General features: G+C 44.0%; 1 protein-coding gene across 1 annotated transcript; it reads left to right on the forward strand.

Annotated features, from left to right (window-relative positions):
- Positions 1,407 to 2,297, forward strand: TAS2R1 (taste 2 receptor member 1). Its single transcript, XM_005694863.2, has one exon. The coding sequence runs from the start codon at positions 1,407 to 1,409 to the stop codon at positions 2,295 to 2,297; it is 891 nt and encodes a 296-aa protein (XP_005694920.2).

Consider the following 21,299-nt stretch of genomic DNA (forward strand, 5'->3'; position numbering starts at 1 on the left):
ACAAAGTACAACCCATGTCCATAGGGACACATGCTTCAAGGGAGGCTCTGCTGGGTTCATTGTGATTAACTACTAGGTTAGAAAAGCTTCATTCCACAAAGACTTAATAGATCACTCCCCACTTTGTGCTCTGGTGATGAATTGTCCAAATAATGAATTTAGTTTTATGTCACAGTCTTCAAGGTGGCTTGCTCTGCCTTTAGTTTTCACGTGCCTTGAGGACAGAAACTATTGTATCCACCTTTGTCCCCACAGTAGTAAGACAGTGATGTTCAGTGGAGGCCTGATTTTGCCGCTCAGGAAACACTCAGCAAAGGGCAGAATCATTTTTTTGTTGTAGCACCTTGGACAGGGGGTGCCATGCTGGCATTCGATGCTTAGAAGCTGGGAGACTTGCTACACTTCCCAGGACGACACTACCACCACCCTTCAACTATCCAGCCGCGAATGTCAACAGTGTCAAGGTTGAGCGCAAATGCTTATGCAGAATAAATTTTAATAATCGCTCATTTACTTTTTCCAAAAATAATCCATTAGAGAGTTAAAACAACAAATCGAAGCATGTGCTCTTTTATCATTACATTTCCCCTGGAACAATCAGCTCATGTCATAAAATTCTCACAGTCTTGGAAAACTAATAGGGAAAAAATTTCGAGACCTGTATTATCCTGAAGATGTTTGGTTACCGATGAGAATGGTGCTGAAGGGTTCTCTACTACCTTCCTTTCAGCTTTTGACCTACTGCACACACGGACGTGTAAGCTTACTTACTTTGCCATTATAATTTGTCACACTCTGTGTTTTATCACATATGCCATCGCATAACTGTTTTAAATTTTAGGTGTATTAAGTTGTTGAATAATTGCATTATGAAGAACTGCTACTTAGGAGTCTCACGTTGCTGATTATACTGTGTCATTATAATAGCACAAATATTGTTTTTTTTTTTTTGAGTTTTCTGTAAAGAATGCCTTGCAAATGTTAAATAGAATCACACCTATAGGCATAATTAAACAATTCATGGTAGAGATGAGGATTGAGAAGCTTCCACTGCTTAGGTACTGGAGGAGACCTTCTCCAGCCCCGGAGGTATCTGGTTCCACCATTTGCTTGTGATAAAGCTGAAAGCCAAATAGACCAGGGAAATGCAAATACCATCATTAAGAGGCAAATCATTGCTCAAGCATCTCTTTCTTATTTGACTGCCTTGGGACTAAATAGAGGAAACAGTGGTAGAAACAAATGTCCGCCACATTCCTACTTCATTGCTTTTGTTGTTAAGAGCTGTATTCTCTAAAGAAATTCTAGTTGAAGAATAAAGAAAACTCGAATAATCCAAAACTGTCTGAAAATCCATAGCTACATCATTTTTTAAAGTAAGTGATTCGGTTTTTTTTCTTCTCAGAATGCTGGAGTGTCACCTTGTCAGCCACCTTGTTTTGACAGTGATACAATCTCTCTTTGGGATTTTAGTAAACGGCATCATTCTGATTGTGAACGGTACTGACTTGATCAAGCAGAGAAAGTTGATCCCACTGGATCTCCTTGTTTCCTGCTTGGCGATTTCCAGGATGGGAATTCAGCTGGCCTTCTTCTACATTAACCTGGCTCTTCTTTCCTTGGTCAAATTCCCTCTGGTTACTGAGAAGCTTGTAGTTTTCACATTTGTAAATGATTTGGGACTTTGGTTTGCCACCTGGCTCAGTGTCTACTACTGCACCAAGATTGCTACCATCGCTCACCCTCTCTTATTCTGGTTGAAGAGGAAGATCTCCAAGCTGGTTCCTTGGCTGATTCTTGCGTCCCTGCTGTATGCATGTAGTACTTCTGCTGTGCATGTCAAATATAAGTGGGCATTTTATGGAGAAGGCTTCCTGGACCTTTTCTTCCCAAATGTAACAACTCACATCAAACTAACCCCTACTTTACAGTCTGCCTTTCTGCTTGCTGAGTTTGCATTGCCGTTTTTCATCTTCCTGATTTCTTCTCTGCTCTTGATATTTTCCCTGGGGAGACACGCCTGGCAGGTGAGAAACACATGGACAGGCCCCAGAAACCCTCACACACATGCATACCTCAGGGCCTTTCACTCCATCCTGTCCTTCCTGGCCCTCTATCTCTGCCACTACCTGATCGTTGCTTTGATCTTTTTTCAAATTTTTAACCTTAGAAGCTTCCTATTTCTGTTCTGCACCTTCATGGTTGGTTCATACCACTCCATCCACTCTATTACTTTAATTTTAGGAAACCCCAGAATGAAACAAAATGCAAAGGCGTTGCTCCTCCTCAGAAAGTGAGGTCAGTGAGAGAGAACTTTGATCCAGTGAAAAAATCGGCAGTTCTGTGATTTAACGGAAGCTGCTCAGCCTCCCTGAGCCAAACGAAGTCTGTTCACAAATTTACAAAGCATCATCTAAAGACCATTTGTTCAACTTGAGACATTTTTGTGGATGCTCTCCTTTTTCAAAGGGTTACACTGATTTTCAAAGCGTAAAATGTGTTGCTGGATTATGTCAATATCAGTATCGCTGCCAGGTGCTACCTCACTGGAGAAGCCTGGGTAAGTGGTACAGGGATTTTTCTGTATCATTTGTTACACACATCCATGCTAAGTAACTTCAGTCATGTCCAACTCTTTGTGACCCTATGGACTGTAGCCCACCAGGCTCCTACGTCCATGGGATTCTCCAGGCAAGAATACTGGAGTGGGTTGCCATGCCCTCCTCCAGGGGATCTTCCCTACCCAGAGATCGAACTCACATATCTTATGTCTCCTATATTGCCAGGCGGGTTCTTTACTGCTACTGCCATCTGGGAGACCCTTTTAATATTTCTTATGACTGCTTCCAAATCTGCAGTTATTTCAAAATAAAAAACTTAAAGGGAAGCACCTGTTGGAACTCGTGATGGCAGAAGGATGCATGAATGTCCTGGGGACCCTGTGTGTCTAACGCTGGTTTTAGATGATTTATCCCGACTGAAAGCATTGATTGGTCATTCCTTATCTACCTGGATATTATTTCTGCACTTTTTTTTAGAGTCGCAGACAACAGAACCATTTTTTCCTCACCAGATCAGAGAGTAAGCCGAGGACAGGCTGGATTTCTCTGGCCCTGTAAGTAGGTCCACCTACTCCATGCTGCCAAGAACCTAAGTGCCATGGTGACATGATAGAAAAGCAGACAGGTGCTAGAGGAAGAGGAAACAAGGGATGAACTCTCATTTTCCATTTCACCTAACTGGACACACTGATCAGACAGTAGCTTGCAAAGACATTTTATTTTGCACTTGTGTGCTCAGCTTTGGGGCCCTCTCACCTGATGGAGGCAGTGCGGACCTCCCACCATGCTACATGTCTTCTCAATGAGGCAACATCAGTAGGTGGGTGGGCTGGGGGCTTCCCCATCTGCTTGAAGTCACAGATGCAATTTCGAACTAGCCGATGATGTCAGATGCTAAGAAAAGTGTATATTCCTAAAACACCTTCAGAACCCTTTTTTGTTTCCCAGTGGAAGCAAAAGATATTCCTTATTTTGGCCAGCTTGCAGCTTATGTGTAACGATAGAAAATGTGTTAGGTTTGGATTTGCCAGTCATCAACAACATGGATTCAAATGCTGGTTTATAAACCTACGATATACAGATCTCTTTGTATTAAACTGAAGTCTTCGCTTCAGAAGATCCTTGGTGTAGGAAAGCTCTGAGGTTACTTTTGCTCTTCCTCTGGAGAAAGGAACAAAGCAACAAACTTTGTCTTCTCGGAATTTCCTTCCCCCACGTCCTAGTGGGTGGGAAGGTTCATAGCTTACTGTGTACTCAGGGGGCCAGCTCTGGAAAGAATGGTTGTGCCCTGGAGATAATGATCACTGTTTCCTTTGGAGGGGACAGTGAGGAATCACATTTTCTGGACGTGTCAAGTTCAGATGCCTTCTCCTTGAAATATGGTGAGAAAAGCAGAAGAGATTTCAAATATTTGGGGGGATGGGAAATCTGTAACTATACAAGTCTCATGTGATTGTTTTACTCAGATGCCAAGTTCTCATTCAATTACATGCAAATCTTGCTTTAATAATGCTGGTTAATGAGATGAATATGAAAGTATGATTGTTTGTATGCTTAAAAGTTAACCAAGAGTTATATATATATATATATATATATAAAAGAGAATTCATGCTAATGCAAACTCTTCCAGAAACACGTTCTCAGTCTACTTTCCTAGAAATGTTGCCCAGCTCTCACGCTGATGGAGATTGTGAAGGACACTAATTGCCCCATCGCTGCTGGAAGCAAAACAGACTCAGTCTTTTGGTTGCTTCAGTTCAGTTCAGTTCAGTCGCTCAGTCGTGTCCGACTCTTTGTGACCCCATGAATTGCAGCACGCCAGGCCTCCCTGTCCATCACCAACTCCCAGAGTTCACACAGACTCACGTCCATCCAGTCGGTGATGCCATCCAGCCATCTCATCCTCTGTCGTCCCCTTCTCCTCCTGCCCTCAATCCCTCCCAGCATCAGAGTCTTTTCCAATGAGTCAACTCTTCACATGAGGTGGCCAAAGTATTGGAGCTTCAGCTTTAGCATCATTCCTTCCAAGGAAATCCCAGGGTTGATCTCCTTCAGAATGGACTGCTTGGATCTCCTTGCAGTCCAAGGGACTCTCAAGAGTCTTCTCCAACACCACAGTTCAAAAGCATCAATTTTTCAGCACTCAACTTTCTTCACAGTCCAACTCTTACATCCATACATGACTACTGGAAAAACCATAGCCTTGACTAAACGGACTTTGTTGGCAAAGTAATGTCTCTGCTTTTAAATATGCTATCTAGTTTGGTCATAACTTCCTTCCAAGGAGTAAGCATCTTTTAATTTCATGGCTGAAATCACCATCTGCAGTGATTTTGGAGCCCAGAAAGATAAAGTCAGCTACTGTTTCCACTGTTTCTCCATCTATTTGCCATGAAGTGATGGGACCGGATGCCATGATCTTCGTTTTCGAGTTTTAAGCCAACATTTTCACTCTCCTCTTTCACTTTCATCAAGAGGCTCTTAGTTCTTCTTCACTTTCTGCCATAAGGGTGGTGTCATCTGCATATCTGAGGTTATTGATATTTCTCCTGGCAATCTTGATTCTAGCTTGTGCTTCTTCCAGCCCAGCGTTTCTCATGATGTACTCTGCATATAAGTTAAATAAGCAGGGTGACAGTATACAGCCTTGACGTTTGGAGCTGCCTTTATGTGGACAAAGTGTTCTAGTCCTGCTCACTTCGCATGGGATTACCCTGTCGTGGTACAGCATCGTCCTCTACCCAGTCCCTGAGATGGGGCTGGACACGGTCACCCCAGGAGCCTTGCTGTGGGAGCGCATGCCCATGGGTCAGGCCAGAGGACTGCTGACCACACAGGACAAGGCACTGTCCACTCTTCCTTCGTGTCCTGTGGTTCCCCTGCTCAGTCAGTAGCAGAGGAGATGGGCAGGGAGACAGGCTCTTACAGTGAGGCCAGGGGCAGCAAGAGCATTCCATTCCATCTCAGTAAGAGGTCGGATGAGCACCTCCAAACCAGGAGACACACGTCGCCACCCTGCCACCCATTCTCTATTCAGAGGTTGACCCGTTTGGTGCTCAAGCTTCAGGGATTCTCCATGGTTTCAGTGACCACAAGACAATGACTCCAACCAAGAAGACTAAATCTGTGTGCTTATATCAACAGTTTTCTCAAAATACAAACGCTGTAACAATTTGGATATGAGGAAAGAAACGCAACAGTTCTAAAGCTCTCCCAAAGTAAGAATGCCTTTTAAATCCTCAGTCACTAATTCAAATGTAGTAACTGCTTGTAGTTAGAATAATCCAGACCCAGAAGTGGAAGGAAGACATTAAATTTAATGTCTCCTGTTAATAAGGAGATGAAAGAGATGCAGGTTTGATCCCTGGGTTGGGAAGAACCTGTGCAGAAGGAAATAAATGGCAACCCACTCCAACATTCTTGCCTGGAAAATTCCGTGAACTGAGGAACCTGGCAGGCTATAGTCCACAGGGTCTGAAAAAGTCAGGCACAAGTGACAGACTGACACACACATCTTCTTCAGGCTAAGGACCACTCATTCCGGACACTTCAGACAGTTTCAACATTATGCCCCATTGCATGCTTAAGTACAGTCATTCATGTCAAACTAGGCTGTGATTTTATGCTTGGGAAACACGATTTCCATAGCTTTAGGGGACGTAGACCTACATCTCTTGGGGCAAGAGGAGGGATAGGTAGACATATCCGAGAAAGGAAGAAGCTAAACAGATCATTCAAACCAGCATTGGCAATCAGTGGGATGACAGATGCTGCAGACAGATGGAGCCCATGTTGGAGAAAAATCCAAACGGCGGGGGCAGGAGACCCACCTGTTTCAAAAGGGTCTTGCTACAGTGTGAATTTGGAATCAAGTTAGTGACTGTATTAGTACAAACAATATCAGCACTGTATGCGCTTAGTTGCTCAGTCACGTCCGACTCTTCGTGACCCTTTGGACTGTAATCTGCCAGGCTCCTCTGTCCATGGGATTTTTCAGGCAAGAATACTGGAACGGGATGCCCTTTCCTTCTCCAAGGGATCCTCCCAACCCAGAGAGCGAACTCCTGTGTCTCCTGCATTGCAGGTGGATTCCTCATCCTCTGAGCCACCGGGGAAGCCCCAGTGCCAGCGGTATGTTCCTTTTAAAAGAATTATTCTTTTGCCGCCTATTGATGGTCAACTGTCATCGGAAACCTTTATGCCGGGAAAAAGGGTAGGGGCTGAGAAAATCGGTCCCAAAGAACTGAGAAGATTAAGCTTTGGGGGAAGAGTCATCATAAATGCAGGCCGCACGTGGGCCTTTGCTTCACTGCCCTCTTACATAAGCGAGCATCTTTCTCAGTCTCCTTGTACATTAGACCCCTCGATGCACCACTCCCTACCTTTGTGAGAAGAAATAGTGATTTCTTTTGACATTTGGATTCACATTTGTGACATCTGGGTCTACTTAATCGTTCTGCTTGGGGGTCAGGTTGGTGATTTTATCCTGTAGCTTAAAACATTCCAATCAACACATCGCGGGTTTCCGCTTTTCTCTCTGGTGCTCTATTTGTTTCTATTTTGACTGTCTGTCCATAAGATCATTGGTGTAACTCAGTTTAGAACAAAATTATCTACTGAAACTTCTGAAAACATGTCGGCTTTAAAAGTGAAGTTAAAAGTGAAGATTTAGGGGTGGAAGAAATCAGGAGATTAGGACTGACACATACTATTGATACTATGTATAAAATTGGTAACTATCAAGACCTTACTGTACACACAGAGAGCTCTACTCACTGCACTGTGCTGACCTGAATGGGACGGAAGTCCAAAACAGAGGGCTTCTCTGGTGGCTTAGAGGGTAAGGCGTCTGCCTGCAATGCGAGAGACCCAGGTTCGATCCGAGACCCAGGTTTTGATCCCTGGGTCGGGAAGATCCCCTGGAGAAGGAAATGGCAACCCACTCCAGTACTCTTGCCTGAAAAATCCCACGGATGGAGGAGCCTGGTAGGCTACAGTCCATGGGATCGCAAAGAATCGGACACGACTGAGCGATTTCACTTATGGCTGATTCATCCTGTTGTACAGTAGAAACTAATACAATATTGTAAAGCAACGATAGACCAATAAAAATTGCTGTAAAAAAGAAATAAAAATTATGCCTGAGGATTCATTTTATTTCAATCCCAACATTCCTGAGGAAAACAACACATTTCAATTCTTTCTCAACTGTTGAGGTTGGTGTGAATGTTCTTAAGTGAAATCTTGAGTTTTTTGTTTGTTAAACAAACTCTCTCCTTCCTACAGATGTGTTTAAGTAATATAATATAAACACAGGCTAATGTGTAACTGGGTAAAATTTGAATTTAGTAGTATATCTAAGTCCCCATAGCTAGACTGGGCTCAGCACTTGGAAAGCATCTCTGAATGACCTAGATTCCAGAACCAATGGGAACACTTCAGATTCTTCTGAAGATAAGCAGGTGAAAAAGGATGGGATAAAAAGTAAGTGAGCTAGGATATTGTAACAGATGGAAGGTCCTCTCACCAAGAGTTCACTCATTTGGACAGCAAATGCTATGCTGGTGATTGAAGATTATGAACTTTACTTCACTTGAGGTGGCGTTAGTGGTAAAGAACCCACCTGTCAATGCAGGAGACAAAAGAGACACAGGTTCAATCCCTGGGTCTGGAAGATCCCCTGGAGAAGGAAATGGCAACCCACTCCACTATTCTAGCCTAGAGAATCCCAAGACTGAGCAGTCTAGAGGGCTACAGTCCATGGTGTCGCAAAGAGTCGGACACAACTGAAGCGACTTAGCATGCACTTCACTTGAAACCTAGGAAACTGGCTTCTAGAAAGTGCTACCAGATACAGTCAAAAAGCTTGGTTTCATGATAAATATTCTCTAGCATACACATCATTGCACGTCTGCTGTAATACTTGAAATTCTTGAGACAAGGACTTGTGCCTTTGATCATAGAGGCATGATGTCCTGCATAACTCTGGTTGGAGATGGATGTGGTGAACAAGCTCTGTGGGAGGAGAGAGGAAGTTTTGAGCATAATATTCTAGATGGGGAGGCTCAACAGATTTGTGTCATACCTTATAGAGATCAGAAGCCAGTCCATACACTGTCCTCCAAAGCCAGTCTCCTGATCTCAGTTGTTGCTAGAACTGTACCTGCTTACCTGGGTCTTTTAAGCCACATCTGTGCAATTCTATAAGCACAGTAATGAACTGAGACTCTGTTCCTTGATCTATAAAATGGGGATGATAATGATAGATGCCCTGTGCTTAACAGAGTTCTGGGTACATAATGGTGAGCACTAATGAAAGCAACCCCCAAGTAAAGGAAGTGAAAGTTGCTCAGTGGTATCCGACTCTTTGCAGACCCCATGGGCTGTACAGTCCAGGCCAGAATACTGGAGTGGGCAGCTGTTCCCTTGTGCAGGGGATCTTCCCAACCCAGGGATCGCACTCAGGTCTCCCACATCGCAGGCAGATTCTTTACAAGCTGAGCCACCAGGGAAGCCCAAGAATACTGAAGTGGGTAGCCAATCCCTTCTCCAGTGGATCTTCCTGACCCAGGAATCAAACTAGGGTCTCCTGCATTGCAGGTGGATTCTTTACCGGCTGAGCTACCACAGAACCCTCACCATCCCCCCCTCCCGCCCAAATAAAGGGGCTGATATAAATATGGTTACCGGGAGTCTCCAGCAGCACCATGGGGGCAAGGGCATTGGTAAGGATCATCCTGAATAACAGAGGGTCATAATTACAGGCTGATTTGGAATCTATGAGCTGGGTCACTTGACAAGCCTGAATCTCACATTTCCCCATCTTTGAAATGGACACATGGTTCATTCCAGGTCTAATGAGCTATGTTGATGAGTCAGTGGGATCCACACCAGGTTGCTGCCAGTGTTGTTTTCTGTTGTTGTTAAATCATATGAAACTCCTTAAATGGAATCATTTTTGACCTGCCAAGATGTCAGTTTGGTAAGCCTAGCCCCCAGTACCAAACCAAACAGTCATAGAGTTTATAGGAGGACACATTCCAGATAAAGTAAACATTGTGTGTAGAGGGATCTGGCAGAGAAAAGAAATAAAGACACAGAAAAGTAAAAGAGTGAAAGGAGGAATGAAGGGTGTATCAGACTGCTTTGCTACAGTATCACGGTGGTGGTTTAATTGCTCAGTCGTGTCCAACCCTTTGCTACCCCATGCACTGTAGTCCACCAGGCTCCTCTGTCCATGGAACTTTCCAGGCAAGAATACTAGGGTGAGTTGCCACTTCCTTCTCCGGGGGAGCTTCCCGATCCAGAGATCCAAACTGCAACTTCTGCGTTTTAGGCAGTCTCCTTCATTGCAGGCAGATTCTTTTACTGCAGAGCGACTAGGGATTCCCACTGCAGCCGACAACTCAATCCTCGAGTCATGAGTTCATTCTCACACACATTGCCTGACGCCTGTGAATTTACAAGAGTCTTCCTGCTACTCCAAGTCCCAAAGGAGCAGCACCTGTTTGGGTTGGTAAATTTTATGTTATGGATGTGTTAACACAATAAACAGATTCTACCAGAAAAGGAAAGAGGCAAGGGCTAGGGTGAGTGGGTGGGTTGGGGGGATGGTTTTTTAATTTAATTTTTATTTCATATTGGAATATAGCTGATTTTCAATGTTCCATTACTTTCAAGTGTGAAAGTGAAAGTCATTCAGTCCTGTCTGACTCGTTGCGACCCCATGGACTTTACAGTTCATGGAATTCTCCAGGCTAGAACACTGGAGTGGGTAGCCTTTCCCTTCTCCAGGGTATCTTCCCAACCCAGGGACCAAACCCAGGTCTCCCACATTGCACATGGATTCTTTACAAGCTGAGCCACAGGGAAGCCCAAGAATACTGGAGTGGGTAGCTTATCCCTTCTCCAGTGGATCTTGCCCACCCAGGAATCGAACCAAGGTCTCCTGCATTGCATGTGGATTCTTTACCAACTGAGCTCCAAGGGAAGCCTTTCAAGTGTACAGCAAAGTAATTAAATTATATGTATATCCATCTTTTTCAGGTTCTTTTCCCCTATAGGTTATTATAGAACACTGAGTTGAGCTCCCCGTGCTATACAGTAGGTCCTTGCTGATTATTTTTTGTATGCTGCTAAGTGTATATATGTATATCCTGAACTCCCAATGTGTTGTTGTATATGGTTCATGGGCAAAACAAGTGACAGGTAATATTCCATGGTGAATTAATTCACTTGTTGTTGTTCAGTAGCCAAGTCGTGTCCAGCTCTTTGTGACCCCACGGACTGCAGTATGCCAGGCTGCTCTGTCTTCCACTATCTCCTAGAGTTTGCTCAAATTCATGTCCATTGAGTCGGTGATGAGTAGGTGAATTAACTCACTGTTAAATCCTAAATCAGCCTTCCCCATTAGAATCAGCTTGCATTTCAGTGAACAGATAAATATTGCAAACCCAGATACTTTTAGAATCTAAATAGATAATTACCATTCAAACACAAGCTTCTGCTCCCCCAAGTACACAGGCTTTTACACGCCATTGACCCTAAGAATGCGCAGCGGCTGTTTAGAATAAAGAGAGAAGAGTCGAGTCTTCTGATATCATCTTTAAAAAGCTCATCTCAGGGATCAGACCCAAATCAACCTTATAAATTTCTTTCTGTTTTTCCTTTCTTTCTTTTAATGGGCAGAAAATGCTTGGGGCCAATTGTCAGGGGATGGAAATTCTTACCCCTCAGGATATTGAGGTTATATTTGACTGTCTGGAGTAGAGAATTTTAAAGGCTACTTCAGTCACTGGTAGCTAATTCGGAAAGAACAAACTGATTGTTCTCTCTGAACAGACATACGGATGACACGCTTCCAGAACCTTCAAAATAAAAACACTCCCCCAGAGAGAACCAGCGTCGATCAACGTGAGCCCTGAAGGGAGTAGGCTGAGAGTGCGTCTTGGGGATCGTTGACCTTGTCGAGTTACGAGTGTGACCAGAGTTCAGTTCAGCCAGCTCAGCTGGCTGACTCCAGTTTGAAAATGCAGTCCTTGTCTTTCTTTCCCTGCTTTGTGCTCTGTGACACTCCAGCTTGCTGCCCCCGCAGATCGCAGCTGCTTCGTCATCCCTTGCCCCCAGATCTGCTGGAATGTGCTTATCAGTTGCAGGCAGAGTGCCATGCCTAGAGCATTCCCCGAGGGATCCCAAGTATGAATAGCTCTCGGTCTCCCTGTTTTTACAGGAAGAGAATGAACGGACCTCTTGTGAAATAACTCTCCAATGTGTTCTCTTTGAGGCTTTAAATCATGCTGCAGAGAACAAAAATAAAATAAAGCAAAGCAGGGAAGACAAGCCGGCCTAGACTAACTGAGAAAGGAGCCTTGGGCCCAGGGTCTGAGCCTTTTGTTGTTATTCAGATGCTGAGTCGTGCTTGACTCTGCTACCCCAAGGACTGTAGCACACCAGCTCCTCTGTCCTCCACCATCTCCCAGAATTTGGGAGATATTCATGTCCATTAAGTCGGTGATGCTATCTAACCATCTCATCCTCTCCCGCCCCCGTCTTCTTTTGCCTTCAACCTTCCCCAGCATCAGGGGCTTTTCCAATAAGTCGGCTCTTCACATCAGATGGTCAAAGTATTGGAGCTTCAGCTTCAGCATCATTCCTTCCAGTGAATATTCAGGGTTGATTTCCTTTAGGATGGACTGGTCTGGTCTCCTTGCAGTCCAAGGGACTCACAAGAGTCCTCCAGCATGACAATTTGAAGGTGTCAATTCTTCGGTGCTCAGCCTTCTCTGTGGTCCAACTCACACGTCCATACATGATTATTGGAAATAATGTAATAACGAATAACAAATAGTAAAGAAGAAATTCATCCTGAATTTTCATCCTAATAAACCAGCCATTTGGATCTGCCCATGTTCCCATTAAATGCTGGGAATCTTATTATCATCATGGCAAAGATATATTTTTAGAAATTTCATTTCCTTTATTAAGCATTTTCTTGCTGATCACTTTAATGATGACAGAATATTCTCTTGGGCTGGCATATAACACAGCGCCTGGAAATGGAGGTAATCAATATATATTTGTTGAAAAGATGAATAAATGTATTTAACTTATCTACATCAAAGGTCCATCTAGTCAAAGCTACGGTTTTTCCCATATGTATGGATGTGAGAGTTGGACTATAAAGAAAGCTGAGCACAGAAGAATTGATGCTTTTGAACTGTAGTGTGGGAGAAGACTCTTGAAAGTCCCTTGGACTACAAGGAGATCCAACCAGTCCATCCTAAAGGAAATCAGTCCTCAATATTCGTTGGAAGGACTGATGCTGAAGCTGAAACTCCAATATTTTGGCCACCTGATATGAAGAACTGACTCATTGGAAAAGACTCTGATGCTGGGAAAGATTGAAGGCAGAAGGAGAAGGGGACAACAGAGGATGAGACGGTTGGCTGGCATCACCAACTCAATGGACGCGAGTTTGAGTAAACTCCGGGAGTTGGTGTTGGACAGGGAGACCTGGAGTGCTGCAGTCCACGGGGTCACAAAGAGTCGGACATGACTGAGAGACTGAACTGAACATCCTTATTTGGACGCATTGAGTGTGCTTCCATTTTTATGACAATAAATAATGTCTAATGGCTCTTATTTTTCCTATTTTTTTGTGTAATTTTGTCAGGAAAAGTTCTTAGAAATAGGGTTCCTATATCAGTGATTATTAAATGCACCAACAAATTCCTTTTTAAGGAGACTGTGTAGATTCACTGGATTATCAACCATCAATGCACAAAATTGCTAGGTTGTTTATCATTTGCTAATTTCTTAGGTGCAGAGAGAGACTTCCATTGGCAAATCTCTCTTTTTTTAAATAATTACTGAACAGTTTTGGGGCTTCATCTTCATTTTAGAAGCCTTGTCTTATGCTCTGACACAAAACCTGATCAACTATGAAGGTTTCTCAAGAAACCTTGTTTCCAGTGAGCTGGAGATGTTCAAAGTGAATGTCCCGCACCAGATCTGTCCAGCAAAGAGGACAGGTTTGAGTCACTGGACGGTCTCTAACCACCCACAGCACAGAGCCTGTTCCGTGGTGGCTATCACTGTGCTCTGTGCTGTCACTTAACTCTTCCAAGGCAGAGGCCGAAGGCTCCGGGTGGCTCCCGGGTGGCATAAAACGCTTTCAGGCAGGCTGTGTACGGAAGACTGTGAGGTCCTTACTGACAGTCTCCCCCGAAGCCCTCATGGGGTTGGCAAGCACCTAGGGCTTCCTGTCAGCTGGTCTGTCTCTACGTGGTCACAAATGTTATGGCGCTAGTGGTTAAGAATTCACCTGCCAAATTCAGGAGACGCTGGAGATGTGAGTTCGGACCCTGGGTTGAAAAGATCCCCTGGAGAAGGAAATGGCGACCCACTCCAGTATTCTTGCCCAGAAAATTCCATGAGCCCTGGAGCCTGGCGGCCCACAGTCCTTGGGGTCACAAAGAGTCGGACATGACTGAGCGAGTGACACTGCTCCACTACACCTGGGTGTGGACTGCGGTTTCACTTTCACCCACTTTCCAGATTCAGGAACAGGGCCCTCGGGGACATTGTTTTCCCAGGATGCTTTGGCCATGAGGACCCAGGCTCAGGTGATCTGACTCAACGGCCCCGGCTCAGAGGCCCTGCCCTGCCTTGGGACACCTTGGGCTGGGTGACAATCCTTCAAAGTCTTACCACGAAAGAAATTTACCCAGAAGGAAGGTCACAAGTGTGTTAAACGATTATACTTTGTCTTTTTTATTGTTTTAGAAATTAATATTAAAAAGATAATATTGAATCAATCTATCAAATTAATATTGAGTCAAATCAATAAAATTGAATCCATCAATAATTATAATCAATAATAACAATAATTACTTTCAACATGAAAGTGACAATGATGGTGATAATGATGGGCACTAAGAAAAAGAAAGATATAAGCATCTGAATGCAGAGTTCCAGAGAATAGCAAGAAGAGATAAGAAAGCCTCCTTCAACAATCAATGCAAAGAAATAGAGGAAAACAACAGAATGGGAAAGACTAGAGATCTCTTCAAGAAAATTAGAGATACCAAGGGAATATTTCATGCAAAGATGGGCTCAATAAAGGACAAAAATGGTATGGACCTAACAGAAGCAGAAGATATTAAGAAGAGGTGGCAAGAATACACAGAAGAACTGTACAAAAAAGATCTTCACGACCCGGATAATCACGATGGTGTGATTTCTAATCTAGAGCCAGACATCCTGGCATGTGAAGTCAAGTGGGCCTTAGAAAGCATCACTACGAACAAAGCTAGTGGAGGTGATGGAATTCCAGTTGAGCTGTTTCAAATCCTGAAAGATGATGCTGTGAAAGTGCTGCACTCAATATGCCAGCAAATTTGGAAAACTCAGCAGTGGCCACAGGACTGGAAAAGGTCAGTTTTCATTCCAATCCCAAAGAAAGGCAATGCCAAAGAATGCTCAGACTACCACACAATTGCACTCATCTCACATGCTAGTAAAGTAATGCTCAAAATTCTCCAAGCCAGGCTTCAGCAATACGTGAACCATGAACTTCCTGATGTTCAAGCTGGTTTTAGAAAAGGCAGAAGAACCAGCGATCAAATTGCCCACATCTGCTGGATCATGGAAAAAGCAAGAGAGTTCCAGAAAAACATCTATTTCTGCTTTATTGACTATGCCAAAGGCTTTGACTGTGTGGATTACAATAAACTGTGGAAAATTCTGAAAGAGATGGGAATACCAGACCACCTCACCTGCCTCTTGAGAAATCTGTATGCAGGTCAGGAAGCGACAGTTAGAACTGGACATGGAACAACAGACTTGTTCCAAATAGGAAAAGGAGTACGTCAAGGCTGTATATTGTCACCCTGCTTATTTAACTTCTATGCAGAGCACATCATGAGAAATGCTGGACTGGAAGAAACACAAGCTGGAATCAAGATTGCTGGGAGAAATATCAATAACCTCAGATATGCAGATGACACCACCCTTATGGCAGAAAGTGAAGAGGAACTAAAAAGCGTCTTGAAAGTGAAAGAGGAGAGTGAAAAAGTTGGCTTAAAGCTCAACATTCAGAAAACGAAGATCATGGCATCCGGTCCCATCACTTCATGGGAAATAGATGGGGAAACAGTGGAAACAGTGTCAGACTTTATTTTTTGGGGCTCCAAAATCACTGGAGATGGTGACTGCAGCCATGAAATTAAAAGACGCTTACTCCTTGGAAGAAAGGTTATCACCAACCTAGATAGCATATTCAAAAGCAGAGACATTGCTTTGCTGACTAAGGTCCGTCTAGTCAAGGCTATGGTTTTTCCCGTGGTCATGTGTGGATGTGAGAGTTAGACTGTGAAGAAGGCTGAGCACCGAAGAATTGATGCTTTTGAACTGTGGTGTTGGAGAAGACTCTTCAGAGTCCCTTGGACTGCAAGGAGATCCAAGCAGTCCATTCTGAAGGATATCAACCCTGGGATTTCTTTGGAAGGAATGATGCTAAAGCTGAAACTCCAGTACTTTGGCCACCTCATGCGAAGAGTTGACTCATTGGAAAAGACTCTGATGCTGAGGGTGATTGGGGTCAGGAGGAGAAGGACGACCAAGGATGAGATGGCTGGGTGGCATCACTGACTCGATGGATGTGAATCTGAGTGAACTCCGGGAGATGGTGATGGACAGGGAGGCCTGGCGTGCTGCGATTCATGGGGTCACAAAGAGTCGGACACGACTGAGTGACTGAATTGAACTGAACTGAATGGTCCTGATTTAGTATTTTAAAAACCTGTTATTGACCCCGCTACAAACGAAGGGACTGAGCCTCGGAGATGGAGTGGCTGGTGCAGCCAGGACTCCCATAGAAGTAGTAGTAACAGTGTTAGTCACTCAGTCGTGTCTGACTCTTTGCAGCTCCACAGACTGTAGCCCATCAGGCTCCTCTGTCCATGGGATTCTCCAAGCAAGAAGACTGGAGTAGATTGCCATTCCCTTTTCCAGGGGATCTTCCCAACCTAAGGATCGAGCCCAGGTCTCCTGCATTACAGGCAGATTCTTTACCATCTGAGCTACAGGGAAGGACTCCCATGGTGTCTCCTGACTCATATGCCCGAGAGACAGGACGGTAACGCTGGCCCTGAGGGGAAGCTGAGAGCAAGATGCTTGGCAGTGGGTGTGGCGCACACAGCTATGGACGTTGGAGGAGACGGATGGAGGCCAGGGCAAGCGGAAGCCACGTGCGCAAGAAGATGGCGGCGGAGGTCAGCAGGGAGGCTGGTACCTTTAGGCTCAGGGGAAAACCTTGCTTCACAGGAGATGAGGGGCAGGGGAAGGGGCGGTGGGCCATATGTCAATGAACATTTTTTATAATTGAAAAGTAACGCGTGACTATGGTGCTACTTATGCAATTAAATAATAAAGCACATCAACTTCCAGAGAAAACTAGGAACTGTGTCCTTTGAACCAGATTCAAATTCTGTCTGTTTCAGTCTTTGTTTCCCCTGGACAGGGTCTCATTTCCGGTTTCAAACCACTGTTTATGGCCTCTGAGAAACAGCTGTTGTGGCCCAGAGTGAGGACATCGCCGTGGTGTAGGTAGGGGCTTCATCAACTAATGGGTGCAGAATTCAGTGACATTGGGACAGAAGTCTCAGGAGCAAAGTTCTATATGGATTCAGACATCTGTGTCAATAGCCTCGTCCTTCTGTTTGGAGCTCCTCTTAAGGAGGATGCTGTCCTTAAAGTTCATGTAAGATCGTCTGATGCTCTGCGTGGGCTTTAGGGAGCAGAGTCCAAATGGGGGTGACAAGGCCAGATGCCCCTCTTCCACAGCATCAGCTGTCTGCTTCTGGTCACTGGGGGGTGCAGACAAGCCTCTGCAGAGAGTTCAAGGGTGTCTGCACCGTCATTTATTGCTTCTTTAGATGCCTGGAGGGAGAGGTCAAGTTAAGCAGGCAGGCTGTTCAGCCAGCAGTGTTACTGCTCTTCACCTCCTTCCTGAGATGCCACGTGTGATCACTCTCAGAGCTGGGGACAGCCTTGCTCCCCAGGAGGGACAGTGCCTTACCAGATGGGAGCTCGCGGAGACCTCCCTGCAAACAGTCACCCAGTGATTGCTCTCTGCAGACTCAGGCGAGAAGGAGGGAACATTCACAAGGAATGTTAGTGTAACAGCGTGGAGCCGCCGTGTAACAGGGTGACTTTGTTTCAATTTTTTGTTTTACTCACCAGAATGCTAGTGGGACCAAGACAGACAGCTGGGTTAACATCTGAATATAAATCTTTACCAACAGACAGAGAAACTGCATTCTGATAGCACTGGGGGTGGAAGAAGTCTGACTTAAAGGCAAAAAAAATCACAAATCTGATGACAGAAACATTTCAAATAACTGTACAGGAAAAAAAAAAAAAAACCAAAAAACAAAAAGCAACCTCAGAGATACTCATGAGAACATTGGGAAACCATCACAGCTTATACAACAGAATTAATATAAACACAGCAAGAACTCTCAAAAGCAACAAGAAAAGATTAAGTGTGCCCAAAAGAATTGGAATTGGCAAAAGATAAGAAGTGGGTGATTCAACAAAGGTTGGAAAGTACAGGAGAAATTTGTAACCAAAATGCAAACTGGATCAGCAGCTTGGTAGAACCCCAATATAGCTGGCAAGTGGACAAGGATGGAAAAGAATGCAGTGGCCAGAGCTGGTGATCCTGAGGGTGAAGGGTGTGGTGTGCAGGCAAGTTTAGAATCAGCATAGAGCTTTTTGAGAGTCATTGGTCACTGTACCTTGATACTGGAAACTTTGAATACTGTAACCTGGCAATTCCACATCTAAATACTTACTATCAAGAAACAATAAATACTCCAAACAAAAATTTAGAAAGCTTCATGACATGGTTTTCTATGAAGGCAAAAATGTGGAAAACTTTAAATGACCAGAAGAGAATTTAAATAAACCCCAGTTGAGCTCTACAATGAAATATTCTTGGATCAATTACAAACACCTATGTTGACCTACACTTATAGAGATGAGGTTTATAAAACAGTAAATGCAAAAAATAGATTAAAAGACAATGTACATGATTTTATGTGAAATGTTAAGTATGCTTATACAAACTTATACATAAATATATAGAAATATTAGAATGATATAAATCAAAATATTATACAATATTATTTTCCTTGCACAGTGAGGAGATCAAACCAATCAATCTCAAAGGAAATTAACCCTGAATATTCATTGGAAGGACTGATGCTTAAGCTGAAGCTCCAATACTTCAGCCACCTGATGCAAAGAGTCGACTCGTTGGAAAAGACTCTGATGCTGGAAAATTTGAGGGCAAGAGGAGAAGGGGGTAATGGAAAATGAGATGGTTGGATGGCATCACCAATTCAATGTACATGAGCAAACTGTGGAAGATAGTGAAGGACAGGGAAGCCTGGCATGTTGCAGTCCATGGGGTCGCAAAGTCAGACAAGACTTAGTGACTGAACAACAATAATTATTCAGTAGCTATCTCTAGATTTGGGCTTCCCTAATAACTCAGTTGGTAAAGAATTCACCTGCAATGCAGGAGACCCTGGTTCGATTCCTGGGTTGGGAAGATCCCTGGAGAAGGGAAAGGCTACCCACTCCAGTATTCTTGGGCTTCCCTTGTGGCTCAGCTGGTAAAGAATCCTCCTGCAATGCGGGAGACCTGGGTTTGATCCCTGGGTTGGGAAGATCCCTGGAGAAGGGAAAGGCTACCCTCTCCAGTATTCTGGCTTGGAGAATTCCATGGACTGTAAAATCCATGGGGTCGCAAAGAGTTGGACACGACTGAGTGACTTACTCACTCATCTCTAGATTTACACATTAGAATGATTTTATTTCTTCTTCTCGTATCTATAGCTCCTAAGATTTTCACAAGTAGCATGTAGTGTTTGTATAACCAATGAATAATAAAAGCAAAATAAAAAAAAATGAAAAGAGGCCCTCCTCTTGAGCAGCCTTTTTGCTACCTGCTCTGATTCTTGGCACTTGTCCCAGGTGGATATTTCTTTCTGACTTCTCACTCTCTGCCTTGCATCAAAGCTGAGCCTTGGTCTGAATCCTCCAGACTCCCCTGCAACTCTTTGTCATTTTTATCAGGCCTGTTTACTCCTGCCCAGCTGTTACCCTTGGGATCCAGCTCCTTCAGGCTTTTGGTATCACACCAGGAACAAGTTCCTAGTAGCAGAATTGAAAGCAAAGGAGGTCTGTGGACACCTGCGGCTGCTTTAAAATATGTAAATCTGGTTTAATCGCTCTGCTACTCAAAACCCTCCATTCTCTCTCCTTCATGTTCAAAATTAAAACCATACTTTCCCTGTCATTTATTTATAAGAGCTCATGAACTCTGAGCCCTAGCATCTCTCTGATTTTTCCCTCTGTCTTTACCTTATCTGCTCTGCGTAGGACCCAATGGCCTCCATGCCATTCTAGTTAATGAGTCAAGTCTGTTTCTACCCCAGGGCCTTTGCACTTCCTTCACTCAGCCCAGAAAAATGCAGTCTGTGCCTCTCTTCCTCACTTATTCAGGTCTCTACTAGAGTGTCACCTTTGTGAAGAAGCCTTTCCTGGCCATCTAACTGTGAAATGAAAATATCTCCTGCCATATCAATAAACAAGGAATGTCACAGCCATTAGCAATTTCTGGCCTCCAGATGTGAATGAGACCTCCCAAAACTGCCAGCCCCTGCTGAGTGGCTGGGGGAATGCAAGCAGCAGCCATCTGCCACTCCTTAAGGTGAGCAAGGAAGCAGGATTTGGCCCCAGATAGCTGAGATGCACATGAAAGGAATGAATTCAGTGAGCCCAGAGGCTTGCATCCTCCCATACATAGAATGCTAAGTTCCTTAACTTGATACCTGAACTTGGATGTTCATACTGCCTTCTCCCTTTGTTACAACATGGCACATAGCCCGACTCCCCCTACTGCCTCCTTGAAGCAGTCTCCCAGAACTGAGGTACCCTCTCTCTGGCCGCAGTCCTCACTTTGCCCCAAATAAAGCCTAACTCACAACTCTCCAGTGGTGCATGTTGTCTAGTCAACATACTCTCACACAGAACCTTCTCCATTGTCTCGTTTCCCTGACTTATCTTTATTTTTCCTCAAAGAACCTCAGACACCCTCTGATGACAAAATATGCCTTAAGTTGTCCCTTGTTTGTTTATTCCTCTTCTGCCGACAACAAAAGCTACAGGATGGGGAGATTTTGGCTTGTTCTTTGCTGTATCCAAAATTTCTAAAAAAAAAAAAATTACTAGTTCATATTTATCAGCGGAAAGAAAGAGAGGGAACAATGGCAGAAATTAATGAGCTAGAAGACAAAGAAACAAAATCACAAAAGCAAAAGCTGTTTTTAGAAAATAGAAAATAAACTACTGACAAAGCAGATTAAATTTCCAGAAAGAGGAAGACAGAAAGAAATTATATTAGTGATGACAAAGAAAGCAAAACAGATGAAAAGTTTTAAAAATTGTGAGCAACTCCCCTGGTGGACTTCATGACAATACATGGAAAATTGCACTGAAGTGGGGGTCCTGCTCACTTGAAGCCCCCTGAAGGCCACCTGCACACAGTGGGGACAGGACCAGCCCAGGTGCCGTGGGGGTTAAAGCTTACATAGAATATGATGATGACGCTTGAGAAAAATCACACAAATTTATATACTAAAAAGCTGACAAATATCACAAGCATCA

The sequence above is a fragment of the Capra hircus genome, chromosome 20 (genome assembly GCF_001704415.2).
Source record: "Capra hircus breed San Clemente chromosome 20, ASM170441v1, whole genome shotgun sequence".
NCBI classification, from domain to species: Eukaryota; Metazoa; Chordata; class Mammalia; order Artiodactyla; family Bovidae; genus Capra; species Capra hircus.